Genomic DNA, 27,026 nt, shown 5'->3' on the forward strand with positions numbered 1-27,026 from the left:
AAGGGAGGTAGTCATTATGCACTGCAAGAATCAGTACTCTAATACCGTGTAGTACCAGTAGCTTAATGTCCTCTGAAACTTGTGATTTTTTGCTAAAATGTTGCAGATGTTTTAAATAGTAACAGCTTAAAGTTGTGACCTTAAAAATCCTGTCAAGTAAAAAATACTGAGATCCTCCACTTCAGAAAACTCTTGGAAATATAAAACATCAGTTTGCTCTCATGAGCTATACTAAAAGCATCTCAGTAGGTTGTTTCAATCCTAGAGCTCACAATTCTTATAATCATTTAATAGTACGTTACTTAGGAAATTGTCCTGATGATGTAACTATGACTCTGAAATGGGTGAAGTCAGGGAGAGCTTTGTCTGCCTTCAAAGAAGAGCTTTTCAGGATTACTAAGCGTTATTATCGTATAAAGTCTCATTGTACCTCAACTTTGACATTCAGCTTCTGTAAAGATTTACTGGAATTTTTTACATGCTTAAAATTTTTTTGTAGTTTTGAGCATATCAGATAATAGAAGAAAATTATTACAGTCTTTATTCCACTTTGTCTGGCTGGCATATATTCACTGGTTTCTACATCATGAAGTGATTGCAAATGTTGTACTGTGTATCAGAAACTACACCTGTTACAGTGACTCAAATCCTATTTTGACTAATGGGAGTTCCTGTGCATGGGAATGGGAATGTTTTGATAAACAAGTTCAGATGTGGATAGTTTAATGTACCCCTTAAGGACAATGTAGTGCATGATAGTGCAGTAGGTATACCATAGCTTAGTCTTTCCACAAGAGGGTAAGATGCACATGTATTGTTCTGAATAGATTCCTTGTCAAAAATTTTCTCTGATTATATAATCCACATGCATCTAAAATGATGGAAAGGGAGAGCAAAAAGATAAAACTATTTTCTGTGGAACTGAGTTAAAGTACCTTTGCTTATTAAGAATAAAATATATTTACTCAATTTAAGTTGCAAGTTGAAAACGAAGTTAAGTCAGGCACCCCAAGTTCAGAAGGCAAATAATGGAAGAAAAACAAGGTTATTTACTGAGCTAGACCTCTCAAAATAGCTGACCTCTATAGACCGGCGTTTTCTTTGTACCTCTGGCTTTGGAGGTGCTTTAATAGGTGTTTGGGACTTGAAGATCCAAGGTATTAATATCTCCCTTTATAGATCTGTCTTTCTTAACTGCAGGCCAGATTTAGTAAAGGGCAAACAGACCTAAAAGTGGTTTTATTACTCTTATTTTTCTATGTTCCAAACAGCATTTTGAAAATTCTAGAAGTTCTACATCTGCAGTAACACAGTGTAAGTTAGTTTTGACAAAGTGGAAGAGCTTATAGCAACCTGCTTAATGATAAACCTCACCAGCAGTCAGAAGGACAGCATTCTTTCTTGTGCAGGATCTGACAAGATTGTTCCCAGAGGTTCTGGCAAAGCATCCTCAGAGCCTGACAACTTTGGGCCCTTCACAAAACACAGCAGCCCCTATCACTTCCTTTTAGCCAAAGTTAAAGGTGAGTCAAACTTAATTTCTAGACCACTTGCACCTGTGTCCTAGAAAAGGTATGAAAGTGAGAAAAGGGAAAAGTGAGTGCTAAAAGTAGAACAGACCTTGTCTTTGTCAGTCAGTTATTTGCCCCTTTCTTCCATCTGACACTCAACATATCCATAGCCCCTTCCAGTGCAGTGGTGCCACTGCTGAGACACTCCAGGACTGCTGGGGAAGCCAGACTGCTTGCATGATGGGTCCCTCTAATAGCAGGGAAGCCGTGTCCCAGCCCAGCAGCCAGGGAGGCTGCCCATGCTTGAGGATACTGCTACAAATAGCAGTATTCTCCCTGGCAAACATAAAGCAGTGTAGCTTTTCCTCTGTGACATGACCTGAAGCTGTGAGGTAGTTGTGGAGAATTAGGAGGCACATTGCCATTGTCTAACCCAGTGGAAAGAGTATTTTGCATGAGGAATCAGAATGATGTTGAGGTCTGCTCTGTACTTGGGCTTCAGCAGTGTCATTGCATGTAAACACTGAAAACCATTAGGGAACTTCTTTTGTGGTATTCTAATCCTTGCTCCCATATTTTTTTTCCTATGGTTTAAGCAGATAAAGACATAGACACAGGGAAACAGAGAATCAGAACTTAGGTAAAGACTGACTATTCCTAGTATTTTATATCTTCAACCTGGCAAACTGTACATTCATCTGCACAGTACCATGGCCTAGGATCAGAGTATCCTGCAGATTTAAGGTGGTTTCCCTTCCATTTTAACATGCCCTCTGCATTCATCACTCCCATTGTGGATTCCTGGAAAGAAATACCAAAAACTAAGATATTACTGTAATTCACGTGCTTCAATGGACCATTCTCTGCTGTGCATGAACAGCATTCCACTACAGTTAGATTTTAGAAGGGTTATTTCTCAAACTCATTAATAATGGAGTATTCCAGGTATAGGTAAGACTATCTGTAGCGATAATTGAAATAACCAGCCTGTTTCGCATTCCTATTCCGAGGTATACACACCTTTATATGAGAAATTTGGGGACTGAATTACATTGGCAGGGTCTCTTCAGAAATGCTGCAGAATCAGAGCTGATCTTTGGCAGAAAATTTGGTTTCTCTGCCAGCAGTCTCTAACTTGGTGCCCTTCTCTTGCCCCATTTTGTCCTTTCAGAAGATCTGCTCTCATTGTTGAACATAAAAAGCTTTTTCACACCTTTACTTTGCATGTGATTTTCTCGGGGAGTAATCAGCCAGAGGATCTAGCAGTTAGGTACATCTCTAGAAACAGGAACTATGAGGATTTTGAAAAGCCCACAGAACTTAAGTGTGGACTCTGTTTTGACAGTTGCTGTTACCTCTGCTTCACTTCCAGTTTTCTCATGACCTTTTCTCCTTTGTCATTCCTTTTTTCAGTGTTTTTTGCTTTTTTTCCCCATAGCCTGTCTCCAAATAGTAGTGAAATGAACATCTGATGTGCTACTGTCACATTAACTATTTGGGAACTTCTCATGGCAGTCTTGAACGTACATATAGCATGACCCCTGGAATCCAATGATCTTTAGATCTTTGATATTACTGTAGTAAACATGGCTAACAAAAATAATAAATTTTTCAAACTCCTGTGTTTTGGGAAAAGTCTGGAAAATCTCATTCAACCTCTCACTGATGTTGCAGATTAATCACTTATTAAATAGGTGTACCAGTACTTACTATCTCTGAAAAATACTTATAATTTTACAGCATATTTGAGTCTTTCAAGGAAAAACATTGTTTTCAAATCTTCTGTTTTATTATTGCTACAGTAGATATTACATTTTTATCATTGTTTTCATAATTAATTTCTTCTGAAATTGATTTTAAATGTCAATTTGCTGGAATTCTAAGCCCTAACATGTAAAAGCACATAGCAACTCCTGTTGCTATGTCTTGTCATGTCATGTCACAAGTGGAATCAGTTAATAAACTCTTCTTGAGCAAAAACCAGAGTGTTACTAATTTATATCAGTAAATATTGCTTCACAAGGAGATCTAGAGATAAATTTTAGAAGGTATTTGAAGATAGAAGTGTAGCTGATTATGAGCCTTTCAAGTGATGTTAATTTCTATGCCCACAGAAATTAGGAGTACCAGAGAACCTTGCGTGATTCAAAATTAACATTAGACGAATCCAAAAAAACGTTTTCATTGCAGTGTTTCTGAAAAAAATAATATACACTTCATACCTATCTTCACAGATGTAAATGAAAGTTGCACTTGTGCTAATCTGTAACCAAGATGGCCGAGAGGAGTGCCTTTGTTGTCCCCACTAGGCCTGCTGCTTTGAGTCTCTTTCAATAGCATATTTCAGTGTTTCTCTTCTGTAGGTTTCTAATGAAACACAACTAAAGCTAAGAATTTAGTGATGAGTTTTAAGTGCATCTTTCTTGATCATTTTCCTAAATACTGCTCGATTAAGAAATCCCACATGGCTGCAATTTGGGTGATAGACACTGCCTATCTTTGTCCTGTTTAGCTTGGCTTAATATTGTTCTCAGAAATTTCTTCTGATTCTCACTGAATCTTATAAAGCCAATCTGTGTTGACAATATGTTCATATATCTTAAGAGAAATGAAAACATGAGATAATGGAGTTATGCATTAGAAAGGCTTCAGCATGAGCTCTCAGAATTCCACATATACTGGGATTTTGCTTCTGATTTCTTGCCTCTTTTTTTGTAAGTCTTGGACTGAGAATTGCCAGTTAATGGAAATGCTTTTACTAATGCTCAGTATTTCTCAACATTCTGGAACACTGCTCTTTAGTTAGAGAGGAAGCATTTTGATTCTGTGCCCCTCACTGAAATCAGTCAACAACATTGCCAAGTTAATTGTGCAGGGCCATGCAGTTAAGGGCATGTCCTTCTCACAACCCGTGTTTGATCAAGCTCTTTCAAGTGCTTCACTTCCTGCCTAGTCAACTAAGAAAAAACTTTACGCTTACTGTGAGCTGCTTGGTACATGGAGGCTTGCTCTAGTGACAGTAGCAAACAGTAGCTACTCTTAACAGCATCATCAGTACCTTGCAAGATCAGTCTCCAGCCATGGGAGATACCAGTTCTGTCAGGCTTCCATTGGAAAAATTCCAACCATTTTCAACAGGGTGTACAAAATCTGTTGTAATTTTTCTAATTGCTTTATCACTCTATTTCTGAACAATTAAGTAAATAATTGAATCTGGGCATTAAGATCTTGTCTTGACAGAGCATTAAAGGAAGCATTCCAGTATTACCAGTTAAATGCTGTTTAAATTCATGTTTTAAAGTTAAAATATGCTGAAGTGTTGACTGTTATTGAATTGAATTTTCTCCTTGGTGGGAATATTTATAGACCTACATTTACATTTTCCATATAATTTTTAACTATCAGAGAAATAATATACTGAATTTTTTGTACATTAACATAGGAGGTCTTTTTTTCTCTTATATTCCATTTTTTATCTTGCTGTTCTTATCTTTCATAGGAATGCTTCCATCATTAACATTTCCTGACAGGAGATCTCGTGTAAGAATTCAGACACTGGTATATTAAATTTTGTGCTCAAAGTTGTTGAAGAAACTGCTTTCCCATTTCAGAAGAAAACAAGTTTGCATTTATTGTGTGAGCAAAGAGAAGTTGACGCTTCATATCTCTGTCTATCATGGCAAGACAGATCATTGCATATGTACTGCTGGTAACCTTGGCAGCATGGCAAATGGCTGAGTGGCAAAATACTTTAAAGTGCCATGTTTATACAGCAGCTTCCAATTATTTCCAACAGTTCTGGAGTTGTTATTGCGGTGAAACAGCACTATGCACCCATGTGTTTACGAGCCCTCCCAAAAAAAAACCCCAACACCAACAAAGTAGTGTTTGGTACTTGGGAATATTATGACAACTGCAACCACAGTGTGTAAGACTGAGTAGAGGGTGAGGCTGTGTGCTGAGGAGGCACTCCCTTCATGCAGAGTGAAGAGTCCCAGTGCACCAAAGTTGTGGGTATTCCAAAGTCTGGGCATATAATTTAGCTGCAGACCTACCAAAAGTAGTGTGTGTACATTTTGCATCATTCAAGACTCAGGAACAAGAAGTATGTCTGTGTAGCTGCTAACATACCATGCTGAATGCCTAAAGGAAGACTTCATGGAGAAATCCTTGTTTCCCAAACAGAAAAAAAGGCTTTTCAAAGAGGGGAAAAAATAAAAGTAACACCAGATCACAAAGTCAAGTAGGGACCAAAGCAGGATTAAAAATCTAAGTGAAAAAATTGCAAAGTGCTTTTTGCTGGAATACTGCTTCCTGAACACATTTTATCAACAGATGGTTTTAAAATTTTCTTTCTCCATATATGAATTTAAATTCAGGAAGCTAATCTATCTCTTTTTTCTTTCTATTTTTTTTTTTGACACATTTGAGTTTTCTCAGTCTCTCAGCTGTGATTTCTAACTACTCTTACAGATTCGATCTGTGAAGTATCTGGTGAAGCTGTGTGATTCTATAACACAATTTCACTTTGAATACTTCTCTATGGAGGTATTTGAATTTTTCTTTAAAAAATTAGAATATTTCTTAAAAAAAAGATAAAAAATACTCTTGAGGTATAAGCATGATATATTCAAGCACTCCTAGCAGCATTTGATACATAAAAAATCCCAAACACCACCTTATTCTGAGCAACCTGGAAATATCTAGTGTATGCACTATTTTCCTTCTAGTTTTGAATTGTAGCAGTCACAGTATTGGTCTATTTGACTAGCAGACAAAAAAAAAAAAAGGATTACAAAAGTGTATAGATATTTTCAATAATTGTTAATGCAATATAGGTCTTATCCAAATCACAGTGAAACTTAAAGAACATCCTTCCTTCAGTTTAAATAGTTAATTAAGTGATTTGTAATATTTTTGAGAAAAAGCAAATGCGTTATTCCTTACCTCGTCTCTTTTTAATATATTTTCACAACCACTCCGGTTTTCTCATTTTGAAATATGGAAAACCAGAAATCTGAGTTACAAACAGATAACAGGTATCCAGATTGCTTTATGGAATACCTTTTGGAAAAAAAATGTTGAAATTTATATTCAAAGAAGGTACTAATGACAGAAATAAAATGAAAAAAGGAAGTGTCACAAATCTAGGAATCATCTGGTTTAGTGTCCTGAGAATGGTCAACAGCAGATGGCATCACTTGCCTGCAGCAGAGTTCCTTCTACATCTAGTATATTTCTAGCCCCTTGTGACCTAGATATCCTACAGCATCAAATACCTGAAGCACCTACCTCTCCTTCAGGCTCTCTGGAAAATTTTACCCTGTTTGTCCGCACAGATCAGAACAAATTTCATAAATGACCTCACATCAGATACTAGTTTTCATAAAAATTTTGTACAGCTGTTAATCAAAGGAACTGGATGGGCGTGTAGGTATAAATCCATATATAATTTGCAGACTTTTGAAAGGTGGAGTTTATAAATCTTCCATTAACAAACAGTGAGTGATTAAGGGACATTTTAAATAACACAGAAGCTTAACTAAAGTCAAAGGGCAAATCCACGGGCAGCATGACTATCAGCTGCCTGCAGGGAATTTAAAAGAGGCTGGACTTGAGCCTGTTGGACAGCACAAACTTATCTGTGCCTTCTCTACATTTTTATCAAATTCATTTGAGAACAACTTGTTGATGCTGACAAGGCAGTGTTCTGAATAGGAATTTCCTAGATAAGCTTACAAGTTATTACATATACAGCTAATGTCACTGTCTCCTTCTTGGTTAGCACAGATCGTTTCTGGAAGGTCAGTGTAATGATTTAACTGTTCTTCAGCGTTATATAATTTGAGGCTGTGGGATTTTTATTTTTTTTTTGTTCAGCTGAGGCTAAAGCTAACAAGGCTGACTTGAGGGCCCACCCAAAGTTTTCTTTCATCTAACTGGACACCACCTTCTCAACAGGTCTGATAACCTGCAGAGAAAAAGGCCCTGTTCAGCTCATATTTGACTAGTGCGGAAGTCTCCTGGATTTCTCTGAAGTAGAAGCAAGGGTCAGACAGCTGAAGGAAGGAAAAATGGGGTTGGGGTGTGGTGGTAAAGCCACGCCTTTTGGATTTTTTTTTTAATTTTATGAGAACTCAAAAGTGTAAATGAAGACACACATGCAGTTTCATTTGGAATTCTGAGTACTTTAAAATGTCCTGCTGGGGATTTTAAGCTTAGCTTATCTTTTTTTGAGACAACACCCAAACTCACACCCAGTTGCTTGCTCACTCACTCCTCAGCAGAATATGAGGAGAAGACAGGAAGAAGAGGAATGAGAAAGATAAGGTAAAAATAAAGATAGGCACGTTGACTGTCTGTAGAGCAGGCTTGACTTGGGAAATATTATCCTAATTTATTGCCAATTAAAATAATTACTAATTTAAGTAATGGGATGAGAAAAGAAACATCAAGCTAGCACCTCTTCTGCCTGGCTTCCATGCTAAACTTGACTCCAGACTCCTCTACCCACCCCCACCCTCCTGAGCGGTGTAGGTGGGATGGGAATACGGGGTTACAGTCCATAACCAATCTGCTTTGTTTCTCCTTCCTCCTCACACGTCTCTTCAGCTGTAGTGTGGGCTTCTCCACAAGCAGTAGTCCTGTCAGAAAAATCTGCTCTAGCATAGGTTCTCCACAGGTGGCTGTTCCTGCAGGAACATCCATCTGCTCTGGTGTGCTCTGTGGGCTGCAGAGAAGATCTGCTGTGGCATGGAGACCCTCCTCCTTTCTCTTGCCCTGATATTCCCTCTTGTTTCGTACTCCTTTTTTTCCCCTCACTCCTCTTTGTGGCTATTTTTGCCCTTTTTGAAAATAAGTTTTTTGCATCGCAGAGAGGCTCAGCCGTGTCCTGGCAAGGATCCTTTGCAAAACTGCAGGAACTGGCTGTGTCCAGCACAGGGAAGACCCTCACCTCATTCCACAATTGGCACCATGTTGCCACCATCACTACCAGAACCTTGCAACTGCATAAAACACATCTGATATTGCCTAGAGGGGAGTTTACATGCAATCTCTTGTTTCATGCTGTTTCACTCATGTACTAAGTGATTTATGATTGCGTTTGTCCTCTAGAAGAGTAGTTTGGATAGTGTTCTGGTAATTTGCCTATTGCCCTTTCTTGAGTTGGTTCAGCCATTGAAACTGACTTCTGAGGGAAGAAGTCTAGAAAATTCTGATCTCTGATTCTGATAATTTCAAACCTTTTTCTTTTGTTTTTTTTTTAATGTTGTATCTAAATTGTTCTAACATGGAAATATCTAAAATGTTATCAACCTGGGAGTTAGCAGTGTCTAAAATGTGAGCCACTGCACTGTGGTTTTGTTCTGCTGGTTGTATCATATTCAGATTGACTCCATCAGCCTTATCAGAGTTACTGGAGATTTACACTGTTCTAACAAAACTGAACCTGATCATGTCTTCTGTTACTGCAAGCACTGTTGTAACTGCTTGAAAACAACAATCTGATTTAATAAGAACAGTACTGCAGTCATTTATGGGTCTGCTAGGAAGAACAAGCCCTGCCTTTTTCCTGGCTGGACTGGGTGGGGAATAGCAGTTGTATCACAGTATTACGTAAGTAGAGCAAGTACATAGGAGAACAAAAAACCAACACACGGCACTGAGACTGACAGCAGTTTGTGTACATTTCTTTTAAAAATAACCCCAACAAATGGGAGGAACACAAATAACATTTTCCCAGGAACTGCTTAGAAGAAAACACTATTGTTGGACAACTTCTCTACCTATATTCAAAATGAATTCATCAGTCTTTTGTAACCTAAAAATGTGTATGGTTACATGAGAAAGAAATAATCAATCTGTTTAAGATACAAAAGCAGGGGCAGGTTTAGTATGCTGTTGAACCTGAGCTGTAATCAGAGGGGCTTCTGGTACTTGGTATATGAAGGGATTAAGTGGTATCTCCTCTGCAGTATTTGTCACACTTTGTGTCTGAACAGAAGCACCACGTGTCTGAGGTAAGTTTTGGTTTTCCTCTTTTTCATCCTTTTACTGCTTTGTATTTCTAAACTACAGTGTTTCAGACACTAACTTAAAATACAATCTACAGGGTAGTATTTGTGGACAGTAATTTTTCAAGCCAAGTTACATTATTTTTCAAGGGAGGCACATATATAGAGCATTAGACAAGATATGACGATTTAATTTTCACTTCTGACTGGACAAATGTTTATTTTCCTTTGGCTTTGAAGACTGACAGACTTCATTATATGTCTAGATAGTTTTTTTGGCTTATAGTATTTTGGAACTATTAATACTTTTATTTGGAGTTAAGCATAGAATTTGTCAAAGCAATGCTTTTACAAAAAGGTTTACCAGACCCTTCATATATCTTAGCTACTCTTTTAACCAGAGATAGTACATCTGTCTATATTTTTTGTGTTGTTGATACTTAAAGTAAAATGCTATTCTGTTGTAAATGTGTGACTAAAAGTCTCGAGTTAGACGGTAATAATTTTTCAGTTTTAGTAGTCTTGTGTTTTGCCTTATTTCACTTAAATTTCACTAATTTTCGTGCATCTGTGAATGTTGGGCCCCTGTGGGAATTCAGACAAATCTCAAGGTGTTTCTCAGTTGTAACCAACATTTTGGCAGTACAGTAAAATGATCTGTCAAATATTTTGGAGGGAAAATATTTTTAATGAATCTTTACTCTTTTCCTTTGCATTTAAGGAGGGGCATTTTAGTACTTTCTTCTTTGAATTTTAAAATAACTACCAAAATAGCTTCATTTACCTCTCTTAATGATACTGGGTACTTATATGATTGGTGTAAGAGCTCCCTCTGTAGGTTTTATTTTAAATCTCAGTTTGGGAAAATAAAAAAGAAAGGAAATTGCAGTTATTGTCAGTGTTTTATAAACATACTCAATTGAACAACATTACATGATTTTTAAACAGCAGGATTTTATGAAAAAGAAATCCATATATTTCACCAATGGTAAAGTATAAGAATGTAATAATGTATTACAGATTTTATAGACTTAGTTTTGTTTTTACATAGAAATTATACTTTCAATAGCAGCCTAATAAACTGTGTAACTTAAGCTACAGTTTTATGAATTTTCACTTTGGTAACTACGTTTATACCATCAACAGTGAGTTGCTGGTCTGTGTCTCATGGGCAGGTGCTCAGTGCTGTGCTAGCTCTCATATATCCACGTGCACATAAGCTATGTTATAGTTCCATTACAAACACAGTTTAGCATAGCATTGTATAAGATCATGTTATATGAGGTTTCTCTTGAATAACTTAAGTGGTCTTCAAAAAAACATGAGCTGGACTAACTGAACAGCTGACTTGAGGGAGAATATTAGAAGTTTGCATTAACTTTCCTTTGTATATAAATATTGATTTGGTATATAACTATTAAATAATAGTTGATAATAGTTAATCATAAACATATTGTAACCAGCATTCTGAAATTTATGTCTGTACTAGTCCCCTATTCAGCATGTCTTATGACATGGCATTGTACACACAGAAGTAGAAAAATTGATAATGCTTTAAAAGAAAATGTTAAGCCCTGTACACAGAATTCTGGAATTATAAAATAAATCCTCGTTGGCATTCATATCAGAGCATTTGGCTTTCAGAGATGAAACTGAGGTCTATATACAAACATAGAAGCAAATTGTTTGGTTGCAAACTAATGGAATTATTGTGGTCATTATTACAACTAAACACTAATTAAATAGTTTGAGACAACTAGTGAGGATAGTGAGCTGGAAATTATTCTCATTGCATAAACTTTGTATAATATTTTTCTTGTATATCACTGCTGTTACTCTGGATTTGCAAATGACAGAAGAATTTGGCCCATAGTCCAGTTAGAAATGTTCTATATCCTTGAGAAAACAAGAATGGGTTGGAACATGCATATATTATCGATGTTTCTAGTTCTTACTCTCATACTGTTCATAGAGTTTGCAAATAAAAACCACACTAGATTTATGACAGCAAAAAAAGTCAATTAAAATATCTATTACTATGCTTTTGAATACTCTTCCTAGTTATTTGTAAATATGAAGCCACTAATAAATCTGAATTGGCTCATGAGTCAAGCATCTTTTTATAATTGCTACCTTCCCAGTCTTCAAAATTAAAAATTTTGTCACTAAGAGCAATAATGTTTAAGAGTTTTCACATTTTTGCTTTATAGGAATTTACCAGCTGCATAAGGAAAACACTGTTTCCTTACACCTGTGTGCAGACCTTGAAATACTTTTGTCAGTGGCAGCTAGAAAGGAGCATCGTAAATTATAAATAAACATTGCAAACAATATTCCTGTAGTAGCCATGACTTCCAAGAGGGTCTGAGGACTGCTAACTATCTGAAATAGTGCAGAGAAAAATAGAACAGCCATATTTTTGTTTTATCTAAATCTGCTACAAGGAAATTACCTTGTCACAATGTAGCGTCTAGTTCTCTTAGGGACAGACTTGTAGTTAAATAATTCTAGTGCTCAGGAGAGCTAGACGGATTCAGCCTTTCTTGCATGAGAAAGAGTAGTAGAACTGTGGCTCCCAATCAAAAGAGCTCTCATAATTGAACAGAAAAAGGTAATTATTACCATCGCTGGTGGCTTAAATTTTTTGCAGTGCACTTTGCACAAGAACATGTATGGGCAAATCCCCTTCAGGTGGAATAGACAAGCCAATGGCTTCAGAGCAGAAGAAACCTTGGTCATAAAGAAGTGTTCAGACATCTAGGAAACTTAAATAGAAACTGAATAGACCTGTGTGTCTATTGGTGGGGCTTCAGGACTTAGATATTGCATGAAATAAGCAGTAAGTTTGAAGCCCTAAATTTTGGATGTACATTCTAAATCTGGAAAGTAAATTGAACTCTAAAGTTTTTTCCTTTAAAGAAAGTAACTACGTGCTCATTGAGAATAGGGCTGAAACAGTAAGTGATGCACACATTGTAGAAGCAAAATTGTGCTTGAACCCTTTTTATTCTGTACCAGAGCTTTATTCTGTATTTATGATAAGATACAGAAAGTATCATGCATGATAATTTTTCAACAAATCAAGACTTCACTTCAGTAGTAGAAGAGTAGATGTGGCTTAAGGGAAATAAAAGTATTGCAGTCTAGCCAAAAGAAATAAAGCTGCTAGGATGGGCAGGTTTATTACCATATGTTTGGTGTAGTTCCTGTAGTAATAGACCACAGCAATTGTAACTTATGCTCCAGTAATTTCCTGCCTCTTTGATGACATCTGCTTTGTAATGGATTGGCAGGTAGAACCAATCGTACTTTGTGTCCTCCAATTCCAGAATAATTTCTCTTCAGTCTTTAGTGTGTTCTGGGGTGGTTTTTTTTCTTTTTTAGCTTAATTTTTCTCTTGTTTAAGAATTGTACTGTTTTCCACTTCTGTGATTTCAGCCTAAAAAAGTGATACTTATACAACCAAGCATGAGAATTGGTTCCTAAAATGGAGGTGTAGGATTTCAATTTTTGTTTTCAATATTGTTACTACTTTTCTGAAAAAAAAAGTGTTGTGCATCCCATTCTCCTCACACTGCAATACCGCATCACTACTTTAAATATGGGGGGAAACAAGTTCAGGTAGAATGCATAGATGGAGTAGGCTAAAACTGACTTGTTTCTATTGTGAGTGTCTTCAAAGTAGTGTTGATCACTTTTGATAGAGGATTTGTAATCTGAACAGGAACTGTTACAGTGGCCTAGTAATCTGCATCTCTGTCAAGACCAAGGGTAACTGAAATAGAATGGCAGAAGACGGCTTTAATCTCACAGAAAATACTTATCCAAAGCATTTAAAGAGAAGATGTCTCAGTCACTTATTTACCCATTTTCTGAAAACAGAGGAGATAATAAGGACATACAGTCTTACCAAAGACAGCTCAAGTTCAGCTAAGCTAAGCCTAGAGTTTTATAGTTCTAATGAATTGTTTGTAAATACTGTTAGGTGGAAGAAGTATAATAGTTTGTGAAGCAGATTCTGATGTGAAGCAGATGTGGCTGCTAGCAATAGTAAGGAAGTGGATTTTATCGCCCTCACATTCTTCTAGTCTCATTCCTAACTACATTTTTCTCTTTCATTGCAGCCCAGAAGATGGTGAAATCCATCCTGAAATCTGTAGACTATATATCCAGTTGCAGTGTTGCTTAGAAATGTACACAACAGAAATGCTAAAGTCCATATGTCTGCTAGGATCGCTGCAGTTTCATCGTAAAGGTACTGGATTGCACAAATATGCAGATGCTTGTTTTAGAAAAAGAACAATCTTTTGGGGCATGCCTGAATATTCATGCAAGATAAAACACTGTCCTGGTTTTGGGTGAGGTGGAGTTAATTTTTTTCATAGTAGCCATCATGGAGTGATATTTTGGATTTACACTGGAAGCAGCATTGATAATACAGAGATTTAGTTATAATCGTTGTTAAACCCACACGAGGTCAAGAGCGTTTTTGCTCCTCACCCCACCTCACCAGCAAGGATGCTGTGGGGGCCCAAGAAGTTGTGAGAGGACAACCAAGGACAGCTGATTCCAGCTGACCCAAGGGATATCCCAGACCATATGGCATCATGCCTAGCATATAAAGAAGGGGAAGATGAAGCAAAGTGAGTATATCAGTGATGGCATTTGTCTTCCCAAGTCATCATAAGGTAGCCTTATTTTCCTGGGGATGGCTGAACACCTGTCTGCCCATTGGGAGAGGTGAATAAATTCCTTGCATGGCTTTTGCTTTACTTATTAAAATTGTCTGTTCCTCAACTCAGGAGTTTGCTCACTTTCACCCATTCCATAGTCTCCCTCATCCCACAAGGGTGAGCAAGTGTGGGGCTTCATTGATGTCCAAGGTTAAATCACAACAAGCGCCAAACTGTAAAGTGAATTATATATATATATATCTATGGGTAGGTTCTATAAGTATCTATAGGTAGGTTATATAAGTATCTGTAGGAACCTATCTATAGGTTCATCATCATTCTTACAGAAGTGTGTCTTACCAGGTATGTACCACTAATGTTCTCACCATTTAAAAGTCTGATTCTTTTTTAAAAAAGTAGTTCCTTAAGTTTTAGCTGTCATTAGTCAGACAAGTGGGCAAACTTAGTAATGTTATTAGACATATTTGTCAGGCAAGATATGTTATTAATAATGTTGCTGTTACTATTAGTTTTCTTATCTCACTGCTGCTTACCTCTTACTGCTGGCTATCTCTTACTGGTTCCAGTAAATTGTTCGTATCTTAACCTGTGATCTTCACCTTTCGTGCCTCCAATTCTCAACTCCAGCCTGCCCCAACAGAAAGAGGAGGGGGAGAGAGAGAGTAGCCTGTGGCTTAGGAGAATGTCAGTGATAGCACTAAATTGGGGAGTATCATTCCTAAAACACTACCATAGCAAAAGGTAGATAAATGTGGTTCAGAAGATGCCCACCTTTATAAAAACAAATAATAGACTTGGAACTGAAAGGAGATGTCCTCACTTCGGTGAAAATGCATCTCTCAAGTATACATTTCATTCTTGATTAGGTGCCTACTGAAAGGAAGATGTAGAAATGCTGATAAATTACTGTATAGTTTACTTAGTAACCTCATTGCTCAGTGATGACACAGGTTGTTTAGGGCTGTATCTGTGCTGATTGTAACTACTCTTTCCCCAGATAGTATCTCATCAATAAAAAAACATAGTAAAGCAAGGAAAAGTTCTGTAGTGAACTGTAATAAAGATCTTGCAAAGAACCTGCTGCATTTCCTGTCACGCTAAAAGATCCTGTAGCGTACTTTTCATATCTACCTGTAGAATACTGCTAAAGCCAGGGATATTTTTATTATGAAAGAAAGAATGGGAGATTTGTAAATGCTTAACTGTGGTTCTCAATTATTTTTTCAAGTCAAAAATAAGTCTATAAAACAGGAAGAGAGAGAATTAGCAGAGCCATTGTAGAACAAGATAATAGTAGCTGTTGAAATGAGTAATTGTTTTTAAGACAGATTGTACCACTTTTCCTAGCATTGACAACAGTTGACAAACCATCTGCTGAACTGCTGAAAGTAAATAGCTTAAAGTGACCTGAGTAACTCTGAAATGTCTTGTCTCTCCCTTTTGCTTCTGGATGGAATTTACATTAATAGCTTAAGCTAAACATCAAACTATTCAATGTCTAAAGTTGGATTAGAAGAGCTACACCTTAGTTCCTACCTTGCAGTAGGTTAACTTTGATAGACATCTGTTTTTCAACTCACCACAGGGATCATAGTGTTAGTTATTCTGGCCCTACTGATTAGTGATTTTTGTCCTTGCCAGATAGAGTGTTTTAGAGATAAACACAGTAACTTGGCTTCAAGCTTCTGTGACATCTTTGAAAAAAATACATAGTAGGCAAAAACTTTATGATGACAGGGATTCAAATAATTTGAATACCCAATAGACAATAGCTGTTTTGTGTTAAATATTTAGTATTGGCAACACCTAGAAGTATTGCAAGGGCATCATGCAATGATGGAAATTCGAGTCCTGTGTTAATTGTTTTTTCACCATGAAGGTAGCTGCATACTAGACTGGCACCGAGAGGGGCTGTGAAATATTCATTCTTGGAGATACTGATGGCTCAAATAGTCCTGAGCAGTCTGATGCAAGCTGGCCCTGCTTTCAGTGGGATATTCCACTACATGACTTTGCAACTTATTTATTCTATGTTCTGACAGAACATACCATTTTCAAAGGAGCATTCTAAACCCATACTTTTTGTTGATTTCTTTACTTACAGAGAATGAAGTGTAGGCAAAGTGCATAAATTTATCTCTGGGAAGGAAAGAGACAATAACCTCACCATTATGCAAGATATTGTGATGCTGCTGTGTTTTTTGTGTTTCCACTTCTTTAGTTTTTCACAGTTTTTCATCTGAGTGACCATATTAAAAAAAAGTTTCTTGTGCCGTTAACTTTTGCTTAAAAGGTGTGCATGTCTGGTGTTCCTGTTCTGTCTTGAAGCTAATTTCTGTGGGTAATATTTTCCATGTGGATGTAGCATTTCCCTTCTCTAGCCCTCTTCCTGCCAGACAATTTGTATGTTAGGTTTTTAAACCTCCCATGAGATTTGACCAATTCATGTTCTTAGTCAGGACACAGCAGAGATTCAAGTAGAATGACATGCAGACTGTTCTCAGCAACCTGTGGCTTGTAAATAATAATGTAGGTATTGGTAGCTTGATCAGAATTTATCAAATAAGCTACAGAACTGATAAAACTAAGGCAGTTTGCTGATGCTGACGTTCTTTTCCTAAGAGAAACTCAGCCAGCAGAAAAAAAAAAAAAAAGATGTCTTACTAGGAAAGATATTCTCTTAAAGAAACACCACATAAAAATTTGAAGGTCTGAGCTCAGGGTCTTGACTGCCTTTCACAGCACATATCTTCTCATATCTCCTTGTCTTTCTTTTCAGCTGAACAAATATTCCTTTATTTGCTGTATATATATATATATATATAAATCTTCCTGTGCAGAAATTTCTTGCATGGTTACCGTGTTTTAGAATAAATTACTGCTGTTATAGAACTGCTGCTAGAAAAGTCAGATAGTCTGTTATTTCTTTGAGTTGTAATGTAATGTTTCACTGTATTGGCCACGGTGGATCCAAAAGCCATAAAAATTTGCAGCTGTGTTATACAGTAAGTAAACTGAGGTAAGTGCTCTTCAATAATTTTTTGTAAGATACCTACACTACAAAAGCCCAGTGCTGAGAATATATAATGATTCAACAGTTCAGTATTCAGAAAGTTTGCAAAGAGCGCAAGGAATCATGCCTAAGTATCTTTAATTCAAGTGTTTTGTAGTTACTTAGTCTGGCTACCTGATCATTTAATCTGTTACTCCTGCTTTCCATAATGCCAGGAATTCTGGCTAACTAATACACATGTAAATACTTACTTGGGCCTACATCTTTCTTTTATCCTAATTGTTTAGTGTCATATATTTTATTTATTGCACATCATGAAGGAAAAATAACAGTTATTGAGATATGTGAGTCCCACCTGACATGTATAAACAACAGGTAAGGGCAGAATGATGCCAGCACTAACCAAGTACAGGTACCTGTATAGTCATGCAAAAAAGGCAAGAATTGAGTCTTACAGGAAAATCAAGCATGCATACTACTTGTATGTATGTAAGAAATTCATGGAGTTAATTATTGTATTTCCAGTGTTTTGTGATAAAAATATGAATTTCCTTAAAATTGTACCTAAAAGTGATAGTTTATTTTATGAACTACAAAAATGAACCCTTGGTTCAGTGGAGAGATTTTTTTTACTTTTTGGCTTTGTTTAAATGACATGCTTTTTAGAGTTTTGAAGGGTAAAGGAAGGATTTTTTAATGGTTGTGCTACAATCATAGTATTCTTCTATTTAAAGACTGGTAGATATGTACTATTACTTACACATATCACTTATGCAAGGAGGGATAAGATGCAGGAGTGTAGAAGAGCACACAGGTAGGGAGAAGCAAAATCAAGAGACACCCATTCTTACGTGCACCCTATGAAGAAGTGAAGGAATGGGACAAGAACAGCCATGGAAGGAGGGTAACACAACTTTCATCATAAAATCGTTGTTCCTATTGCATTTTCTTTAATAAGAGTGTTTCCAGTGAGACGGTCTCCAAGATCTGCAGGTCTTAAGTGTAAATGGAGAATTAAATTCCTCAGGCTGTTAGCCATATTTGTCAAATACCTTTTTTACTTCCTGCACAATTCTTTCCTATTCCCCTTTGTAGATTTTCCTGCTCATGCAGTTTAGCTGCGATATATAGCTTGTGCATTTATCCTTAATTGCCAGGTTAGAAACCTGATGTAAACACTACTGTCTTTTTGAGAGAGGAATTCTCTCAGCTTTGTTAGTCTGGTATGCCACCCAAAGATCTCAAGTTCCTCTGCAGTGAAATGCTGAGGGATGGGGGTTTTTTTGTCTTTTCTTTTTTTTTCATTCATCACAGTTCCGTGCGAATTAGGTGATGACTAAGAGTAGGTGTCTAGGGTTACATGAAGACAGCTAACACAGAGATCACCACAGAAGCAATAAGGGGCACAACAGGTGAGACACATAAATGATGATGTTACTGAACTGACAATTTTCTGCCCTCTTATTTATCCATACTCACGTTTGATCCTCAGCATTATTTAACTAAATTGATTTAATTTCATATCAAAAGCATTTTCTCCTTCTTACAGTGAAAAAAAAACCAAACTGAATTACTGATGAGAAAGGAAAGAATATATAATTGCAACTAAAATGATTAAAAATCTTTCCATTGACTACATTGAAAGTAAAATTAAGGGTTCATATCAATTTTTTGAAGAATCTATGACAGAAGATATCCTTCCCAGTGACTGTAAGGATGAAAAGATTTAGAAGCTTTTGTTTCCCTATAGGCTGTGACCAGGGTAGAAATGTTAAGCCTGAGTCATACATTATTCAAGCAAAGCCTTTATGATTAGCTGACTCTTTAACTGCTTTGAAGAGACTGAGCAAATGATCTGAAATTCAAGAAAGGCTTCATGAATTGCTCACAATACAACAGAATTACTGGTAATCTTTTTCTAGGAAAAGAGATCTGTGGAAAGAGATCTGTGTAGTTCCTTCTGCCAAATCTGCAAGAGCTTGTCTTTATGCTGATGAAAAGAACATTACAGTCTCTGCTTCTGTTCTCAAGCTGAGAAAAAGAACCTTTACTATTATTTCATCTAGTGCTGTTACTGTTTCCATTGAAACACCTTTCACATCCCTGAAGAATGCATCTCTTCAGCATGTCACCAAGGGTCAGGTCAGGGTTCCACCATGACACTTAAAGATAATGAAACAATCCACTAATACCCTGTTTCATGAGTAATGCCTTGTGATATCAGTGGCACATAAGATGGTTTACCTGAAACCTTTTTAGTGAAAAAGTAATATGTGAGATATTGGTAACATTATGTTGTGTTATGGACTTCTTGTGATGGGAAAAATAATGAAGCTTATATGACTGAACAATGAAAACTGTACCATATGAATCACCTTAAAATAACAGCATAAGCTGCAGTTAAGGACAAGAAAAATTTGAAAGTTAAACCTACAGGGTGATACAGAATATAAAATATGTAATCTGTGAAGTTGGCTTAGTGTGCTATTCCACAAGCAATTGAGTAATCTTTCAGCATAACAGTTTGTAACCAACAGAAAGGTTTTGGTCTCTTTGTCTCCCCTCCCTTATAATGCCTTCACTTCTTCATTTCCACTGCTTTTGGAAAAGGAGAATATGGTCATGCTTCTCTGGAACTTTCTCCTGGATGTGTGGGGTTTTTGATGACCTCACATAAACAACTTCATCAGAAAACATCACATTTTATTTTTCCTTTTGTTGGGGTAATCTATCATTTCAATGGCTAAAGTGGATTACAGAAGGATTTGACAAAGTATAAGTTAGTAAGCAGCAAAGAAGGGACACAGGAGATTCTTTCATGGAGGCTAAATTTGTTATGGTCATGTCATGCACTCTTTAGGATTCATTTAGGTAACTAAATGGGCTTCCTATTGGATTTGAAGAGCATTAAAACATAAACAAGTATGCTCTGTAACATAAGCAGCATCTAGTTTGAGACACATAGCTAAGAATAACTTTTTTTCTTTCTTTTTTTCAAGGAAATAATTTACCAGAATGTAACTATTTAGATAACTTATCCAAAAAATGTTGCCTTATGATTCAGGAAGTTCTATATTTTAAAGAACAAGTTTATCTCCCTGATAGCAGGGATATACATTTGTGATGTGGAAGAACAGTATACCATTGTCTGCAGTTTTGGCCTCTAGCGTCCCAGAAAAATGGCCTGAATGACCATGGCTCTATTAGCTGTTCTTCATATACTTTGTCAAACCTTACAGAAACTACTCACATTTGTACTGATGTCAAAACTTTTCCAATTGCAACAATTGTGAAATGAAAAAACATTTCCTATGCAACTTTTTGTACTACTGGTTTAAATGTTGACAGTGTCTGGGATGCACTCCAATGTGAATTTCTTCTGTATTTGGTGCCAGAATTGTTCTTGCCACTACAGATGAGAAATGCTGTCAGGTAGTCCAAAGGAGATTTGCAGTTTTACCAAAATAATCTTGTAATGGTTAACTTTCTTGAATGCTCCATTATCATGATCCAGTCCTTTATCCCGTTCTCTTCCTCACAATAGCCTTGAAGATCTGTCATGAAGCACCTCCCTTCAATTGCAACACTATATTTAATTTTCATACAGGGAGCATGAATTAGGTAGGTGTCAACACAGAAATTCAGAATGGAATGCATTTGGGCTGTGGGTGGTGGCAGCTTTATATTGCTGTTAAATCATAAAATACAGAATTTCACATTTTTGTCTTTGGTCTTCCCTCAGTATTGCTGTAGTACTTGGAGACAGGGATTGCAGTGTTCTTTAGTGTCAGACTTTTGAAGTTGTTTCCAGAGTGTGTGTTGTAGTTTCCTCACTTATTTTTTTCTGTTTTGTCTTCTGGTTGTTATTTTGTGTTCCATGACAGCCACTGGAATTTAATTGAGCCCTTTAAAATTGGTAAGAGTAACATATGGCAGCACTGATTTCTGCCTTGGCATGGTCTGCTCTGCTTCTGAACAGTTCTTACTCAGAGTTTGCATCTAAGCAGTGTTTTTCTCCATTTGTATTGTGCAAAGTCAAGTTCAAAGCATCAATTAGATAATTTGAGTATCTGCATTAATCAATAAATAATAGGCATACATGTTTTGTTTAAATATTTTAAAGGAAAAGAACCTTGTGGCCCACCCAAGATCTTAGATGCTAAAGTGGAGGAGAGTTCTGAAGTACCTATTTTAGAAGACACGTCATTATCACCAACAGATATTCAACAGCATCTATGGCAGGTTTCCACAGATATTGAAAACACTGAAGGGTATGTGTAGTACTTCATTCCTAAACAAACAAATTTCTTTCCAGAATTTATTTATCTATTTTTTTTAATTTGACAGCCAGTGTTGTTACTATGAAAATTATAAGTAAATTAAATAACCTGTTAACTTCTCTGGTACATTTAACAGAATTTTTGGTTTTGTGAAATACTCCTGAAATATGCCAGACTCCAGTTATGCATTTCAAAATTAAAACCACATAATCTAATTAATTCCAGTTAGTTCCACCCATAGTTTTAAATTTGGAAGTTTTAGGAGGGGAACGGGAATGTTGTAGCGGTATTATCTTACTCTTTTAACTATGCAGTTGAAAGACAAAAATGAGACCCTTTACTAGAAAATAATCCTGATGGCCATCATTTCTTTGTGTTCTATTTTGAGGCTTTGTATACTAAGTTGCAGCTGAGATTTGAATTGTTAACATGCTCATTTGCATAAAGCCAAGTTCTGTTCTACTGGGCCATAGTGTGGAGAATAAACAGTGCAATTTTTTACTAATCATTCTGCTGCGTTTCTGAGAACCATTTTATGTGTAGAAGAATGAAGCAAGATCATATTGGATTTAAATCCTGGAAGCATTAAGACTTTACCAGCCTGTAGTTCTGCCATCTATGTGCTAAATGGGAACTCTTTGGAAATTTCTGGCCTCTTTCAAAATGTATCAAAATGTGATTTGATTTTGGAGATGTTGTGTTATTATCATATTTTCCATCATCTGCCTTCCAGAAAATCTAATGCCAGAGTCCTCCCAAGGCAGGTGAGAATGATAGCCCTGTTCCTAAAATTTTCATTTAATGTGCAGTGTTAAGTATCAAGGATTAGTTGCATATGTTGTAATTTTCTTCTGAACAGTGAAACACATTCATGGCACAAGCTACAAAATGCTGAAAAGGGGTATGAAGATGATATTACTAATAGCTAATATTAATTTTAAGACATATTGTGTATTTTGCCTCAAGGGTCACATTGTGCCCCCAGAGGCTTCTAATGTTAAATACTCAAGTGCCAGAATAGGTCATAAATTTGAACTAGGAAGTTAGTATCACACTTTCATAAAAATGCTCCCCTATTAATTTCATTGCTCTTTCTTTTGGTATGCATCTTCTGAGACATGTATGTAAACCAAATGCTTGCTCAGTAGATTTTTGTATTTATTGCTCCATTATTTTTGCATATAAACTGTGAGCCATACCCTGTGAAGTCTCCAGTTGTTGTTCCATTGTATCTTTTTAAACTGTTGTATCCACAGGGATATGAGAGAAATGAAAAACCTTTTAAGTAAACTCAGGGAGACTATGCCTTTACCATTGAAAAATCAAGGTAAGTTTTGAATTTTCTTTATTTATTACAAATTAAGATAATTTAAGGGTTTTCCTTCCTTTATATACAAAAAAAAAAAAAAAGAAAATCTAGGGTCCTTTTATGGAAAGTACAAAAAGAAAAATCTAGGCAAAATCTCTTCCCTGCTGATTCAGTGGAGCCAGAATCTACGGGATCTTTGGCCTCTCGAGTTTCATATGAGATATTCTGGAATTTATAGGTACTGTATCTGTAGATAAAATAATAGACTTTTCCTGGTGATGCAAAGGCAGGAGCAGAACTACTTCACAGTGTCTGGAGTCCTTCTTTCTCAAAAGTAATGAAGGTGCAGTTTGCACAGACTATGACAGGGATCCTTGGATCCTTCTGAGTGATGAGATTTGCTTCACCTCTGTAAGGCTTGTAGCTTCTGTGGCCTGACATTGACTTTCTGTAGAAAATCTACTTGCCCTGAGTCTGCCACCAGGCTGCTTTTCCCACAGACAGCTATCAGGTACCTCACAGAAATGCACAGGTGGGCAGGGTCTCCATCCTATGCATGTATTTAGCAACGGGCGTTCATTTTGTTGGCATGTTAAATACTCCACATCTACAGGCACACTCTGTTTGTGAGAACAGCATTAAGGTGATAATTTTTCTTTTTGATTTCTTCTTGATAATGGGTGTTCCTTAAATGTGGTGCAGTCTTTGCACAGTGGTATGATGAAATGTACTGAATGCGTCCTAGATCTTATCCCTAGTAACTAGGCAGCCTGGCATTCATCATAATGAATAATAATAATAATAATAATCTCATATTCTAAGAGATGAATATAGAATGATTCTATTCATTATTCAAGTAAGATTTCATGGTAGGAGAGCTTGATTGAAAACTATGTTGAAAAGTAAAAGGGAATCACTAGTGATACAGATGTACCATTGCAAAGACTGGAAGAGTGATGAAAGGTCCAGGCTTAGTCTAGAAGAGTGTGCTGGAAATAAGGAAGGGAAAGACAAATTGGGGACATATAATGCATAGAGAAACTTGAATTTAGAAGAGAGATAAAGGCATACAGAGTTCTTCTTTGTTGCCTGGTGTCAACACTGCCCTTCAACAATGACCAGAAAATCACTGCCCCTGTGCAGCAGGATAGGAAGCAGCCTAGGGTTTTAAAACTCGGAGATGTCCCCCAGGATCAGGTAATCATTATCATTATTATGGAGATCCTGTTAATTAGCATTGTAAGACTCTCAAATGCAAAATTCAGGTTATTATTTTCTCTGTGCTCTATGGGATCTACCACGGAAAGGGTTGTCAAGCATAGGAATGAATGCCAGGGAGGTGGTGAGATGTTCAGGAAAGGGCAGTACCTGGCACTTAATGCCGTGTTCTGGAGATGTGGTACTGATCAGTTACGGGTTGGACTCAATCTTAGACACATAAATGATTCTGTGATCGTGTAGGTGCTGCTAGGACACATAAATGATAAAATCTTTTTCTGTGCGTATGTGTACATGCTTGTGTTAAAATGTGGCGTTTTTCATCACAGATGATAGCAGCCTCCTAAACTTGACTCCCTATCCACTGGTAAGAAGACGGAAGCGAAGATTCTTTGGATTGTGTTGTCTTGTCTCAAGTTAGAAGATTAGGCACAGAAGCACCATGGAAATCATGACTTTGATTAAACCACTATTATTTGACCACTGAAAAGATGAAAGTATAAAGTATATTTTCTACACTAGGCTATTCATTTTTGTCTTCTGCTCCATCCCCCTTTCCAAGTAAGAATTTTAATACTTTCAAATTATGGTGGTCAAAAAATGGCTGTGGAATAGATCTACATATTTAAAACTTTTTAAAGTATGTTTTGCATGCTTACTTTCAATCACTCAAAGAAGACACTTGAATTATGATTCACATATAATTTTAGAGGGTTTTTTTAATTGTTTGAGCTGCAGCTAAAAGTTTGTGTGTAGTACAGTACTCTTACTAGTATCATATTAAAATCATACGCTAAGAGTCTTCAAGCATAGCAGAAGAACATTTGATTATTCTCTCACAGTCTTTAAGCATAGGAAACTATTTAAGAGCAAAACTATTAAAGTTCTAAGACATTCAAACAATACTGTAACAGAATTTGTACAAAATCTCCAGTTGCTTTTTTTGTGCTCTCATTCATATTTAGTCTTCCACTGTATCTCAAGTTCAAAGCTTTATAGAAAAATATCTTAATTTATGATAAAAAAATCATATATGAAAATAGATAGGACTTGTAAATACAGAGAAATCAATATCTATAAACTGTACAATGCTTAGAAGCAACAAATTTCCTTTTCAGGCAATGGTATATCTACAAGCTTTTGAAAAAAATAAATAATTTATTAAAAGAAGGCCTATTAAAATAAACAATGTAAAACACAATGCCAACTCATTTTGTTGCCAGTAGAATTCAAAGCATGATGTCTGCATATCAAGTATTGATCTTATAAGGCATGCCAAAATTATCTCAGACTGTAAGATACTAAACGTTTTACATTGTTAATAAAGTTTTTTATTTAAATTAAATGTTGTCTTGTTTCTAGTTGCATTGCCAGACTATGTATTTTTTTCTAATTTTGTTGTCAGAGTACTACAAAAATTTGTTACAATATTTCCATTTCAACAGGAATATTTACAAAGAGAGATTAAAAAAATATGCATGACTAAATTCTTTAAATAGCACCAAGAAAGGTAACTTCAATGTGTTTGAAGATTTCAGGTCATGAACTATTCTTAGGCATATATATTCCAAAGCATCTGAAATTGAGATTCCTACACACACAAACTTTGTGAGAGCAAGCAAAGAAGAATGGAATCGAAGTCCGCAGCACAATGTTTTTCCGAGTTAATTCCTTAAAGTTTTCTGCATATTTCTCATGGACCTTGCGCTCACTAATCAGAGCTCTTGTCCTTAACATTCAGCATTGGCATGTCTTCATGAGAAGTCTCAAAGCAATAGACTCACTCTCTGATTCCATCCCCACAGATACGCTAGATTTTGCAACTGCTAGATCTTTGGAAAAACAGCTCCTGGTGTCTAGTAACTATCGAAAATACTGTCTGCAAAACTGATCAGTAGTTACAATTAACCAATTAATTTTTTTCAGCATGAGTGAAAAAGAAAGACATTAATGCCAAAAAAAGTATGAATTGAAGACTGAATGTACAGTGATGCTATAAGAAAGGGGGAAAGAAAATTTCATACAAGATTTCTTTAGAAGTCCTGTTTTTTGGTACACACAGAGAATCAGATGGGCAGATAAAGCAGTGACCTTGTCTAATTCATTACCTACCCATATATCATCACAAGGAATTTCATATGCCAAGTGACATGACAGCTCATATCTCTGTGTTTTAACCACATGTATTGCAATGGAATATTACTGAGACAAATGCATAAACATCTTAATATTACCAAACTCTTGACATCAGTCATGTCACAGTGAGTTCCCTAACTTCAGTGAGAAGTATCACATTCTGTGATAGACTTGAACATGTTGTCTTCAAAGCCGTTTGAGACTGCAGTGTATTAAAATGTACAATGATATGCATCCCTGTACCTTTTGTTATTCTGGAAATTTTGGCAGTGTTTCGTCTTCCTCAGCTAAAGACTGCTAAAATGGCAGTCTTTGTTCATTTTGAAGCCTTTCTATAATTCTAGCATCTTACCTGAAGCTTTTTGTATTGCTACTAATCCTAATTAGAGACATGCTGTAATTCCCAAGCTCTATGGCCACTTAAGGAATATTGGTGCTCAAGGGTGAACGGAAGTTCTCCTAACAGATAGTGACATGAACCAAGTCCTGGTAAGTATCTGAATTGGTGTCAAGGGATAAAAATTGGTTTACTTAGGAATGTAGTGGATTATCTTTTACTACTTCAAAAGGAAATAAAACTTTTTAAGCCCCAGAACATGATGTCAGTAAAAGAAAGATAAAAGTTAATGATATTACTACATTTTAGTTTAATGGAATACAGCAATGTAGGATCAAAGTTTAAAAGCTCCCTCAACAAAATGATATACAAATTATTAAGAGATTATTTAGAACTATTATTTACTTTCCAAGTACTTTGAAATACTTCACTTTAAACTCCTAAATGTGTGGAAACAAGCAATTCAGTGACAATACTGAGGGAGAATGCTTTCTAAATCCTTCTTGGAGTTTG

The 27,026-nt window shown here is 36.3% G+C and overlaps 1 protein-coding gene across 1 annotated transcript in view; it reads left to right on the top strand.

Annotated features, from left to right (window-relative positions):
- RGS7BP (regulator of G protein signaling 7 binding protein) overlaps positions 1–25,385 on the top strand; it is a 34,633-nt gene extending 9,248 nt beyond the window's left edge. Inside the window, exons 3-6 of the mRNA XM_005492979.4 lie at positions 13,651–13,781; positions 21,357–21,504; positions 22,770–22,840; positions 24,370–25,385. Of these exons, the coding sequence (XP_005493036.1) occupies positions 13,651–13,781; positions 21,357–21,504; positions 22,770–22,840; positions 24,370–24,461 (442 nt within the window). The 3' untranslated portion in view covers positions 24,462–25,385. The remainder of the gene's footprint in view (positions 1–13,650; positions 13,782–21,356; positions 21,505–22,769; positions 22,841–24,369) is intronic.
- The last annotated feature ends 1,641 nt before the right edge of the window (positions 25,386–27,026 follow it).

This window comes from Zonotrichia albicollis, chromosome Z (genome assembly GCF_047830755.1).
Source record: "Zonotrichia albicollis isolate bZonAlb1 chromosome Z, bZonAlb1.hap1, whole genome shotgun sequence".
Classification (NCBI taxonomy): domain Eukaryota; kingdom Metazoa; phylum Chordata; class Aves; order Passeriformes; family Passerellidae; genus Zonotrichia; species Zonotrichia albicollis.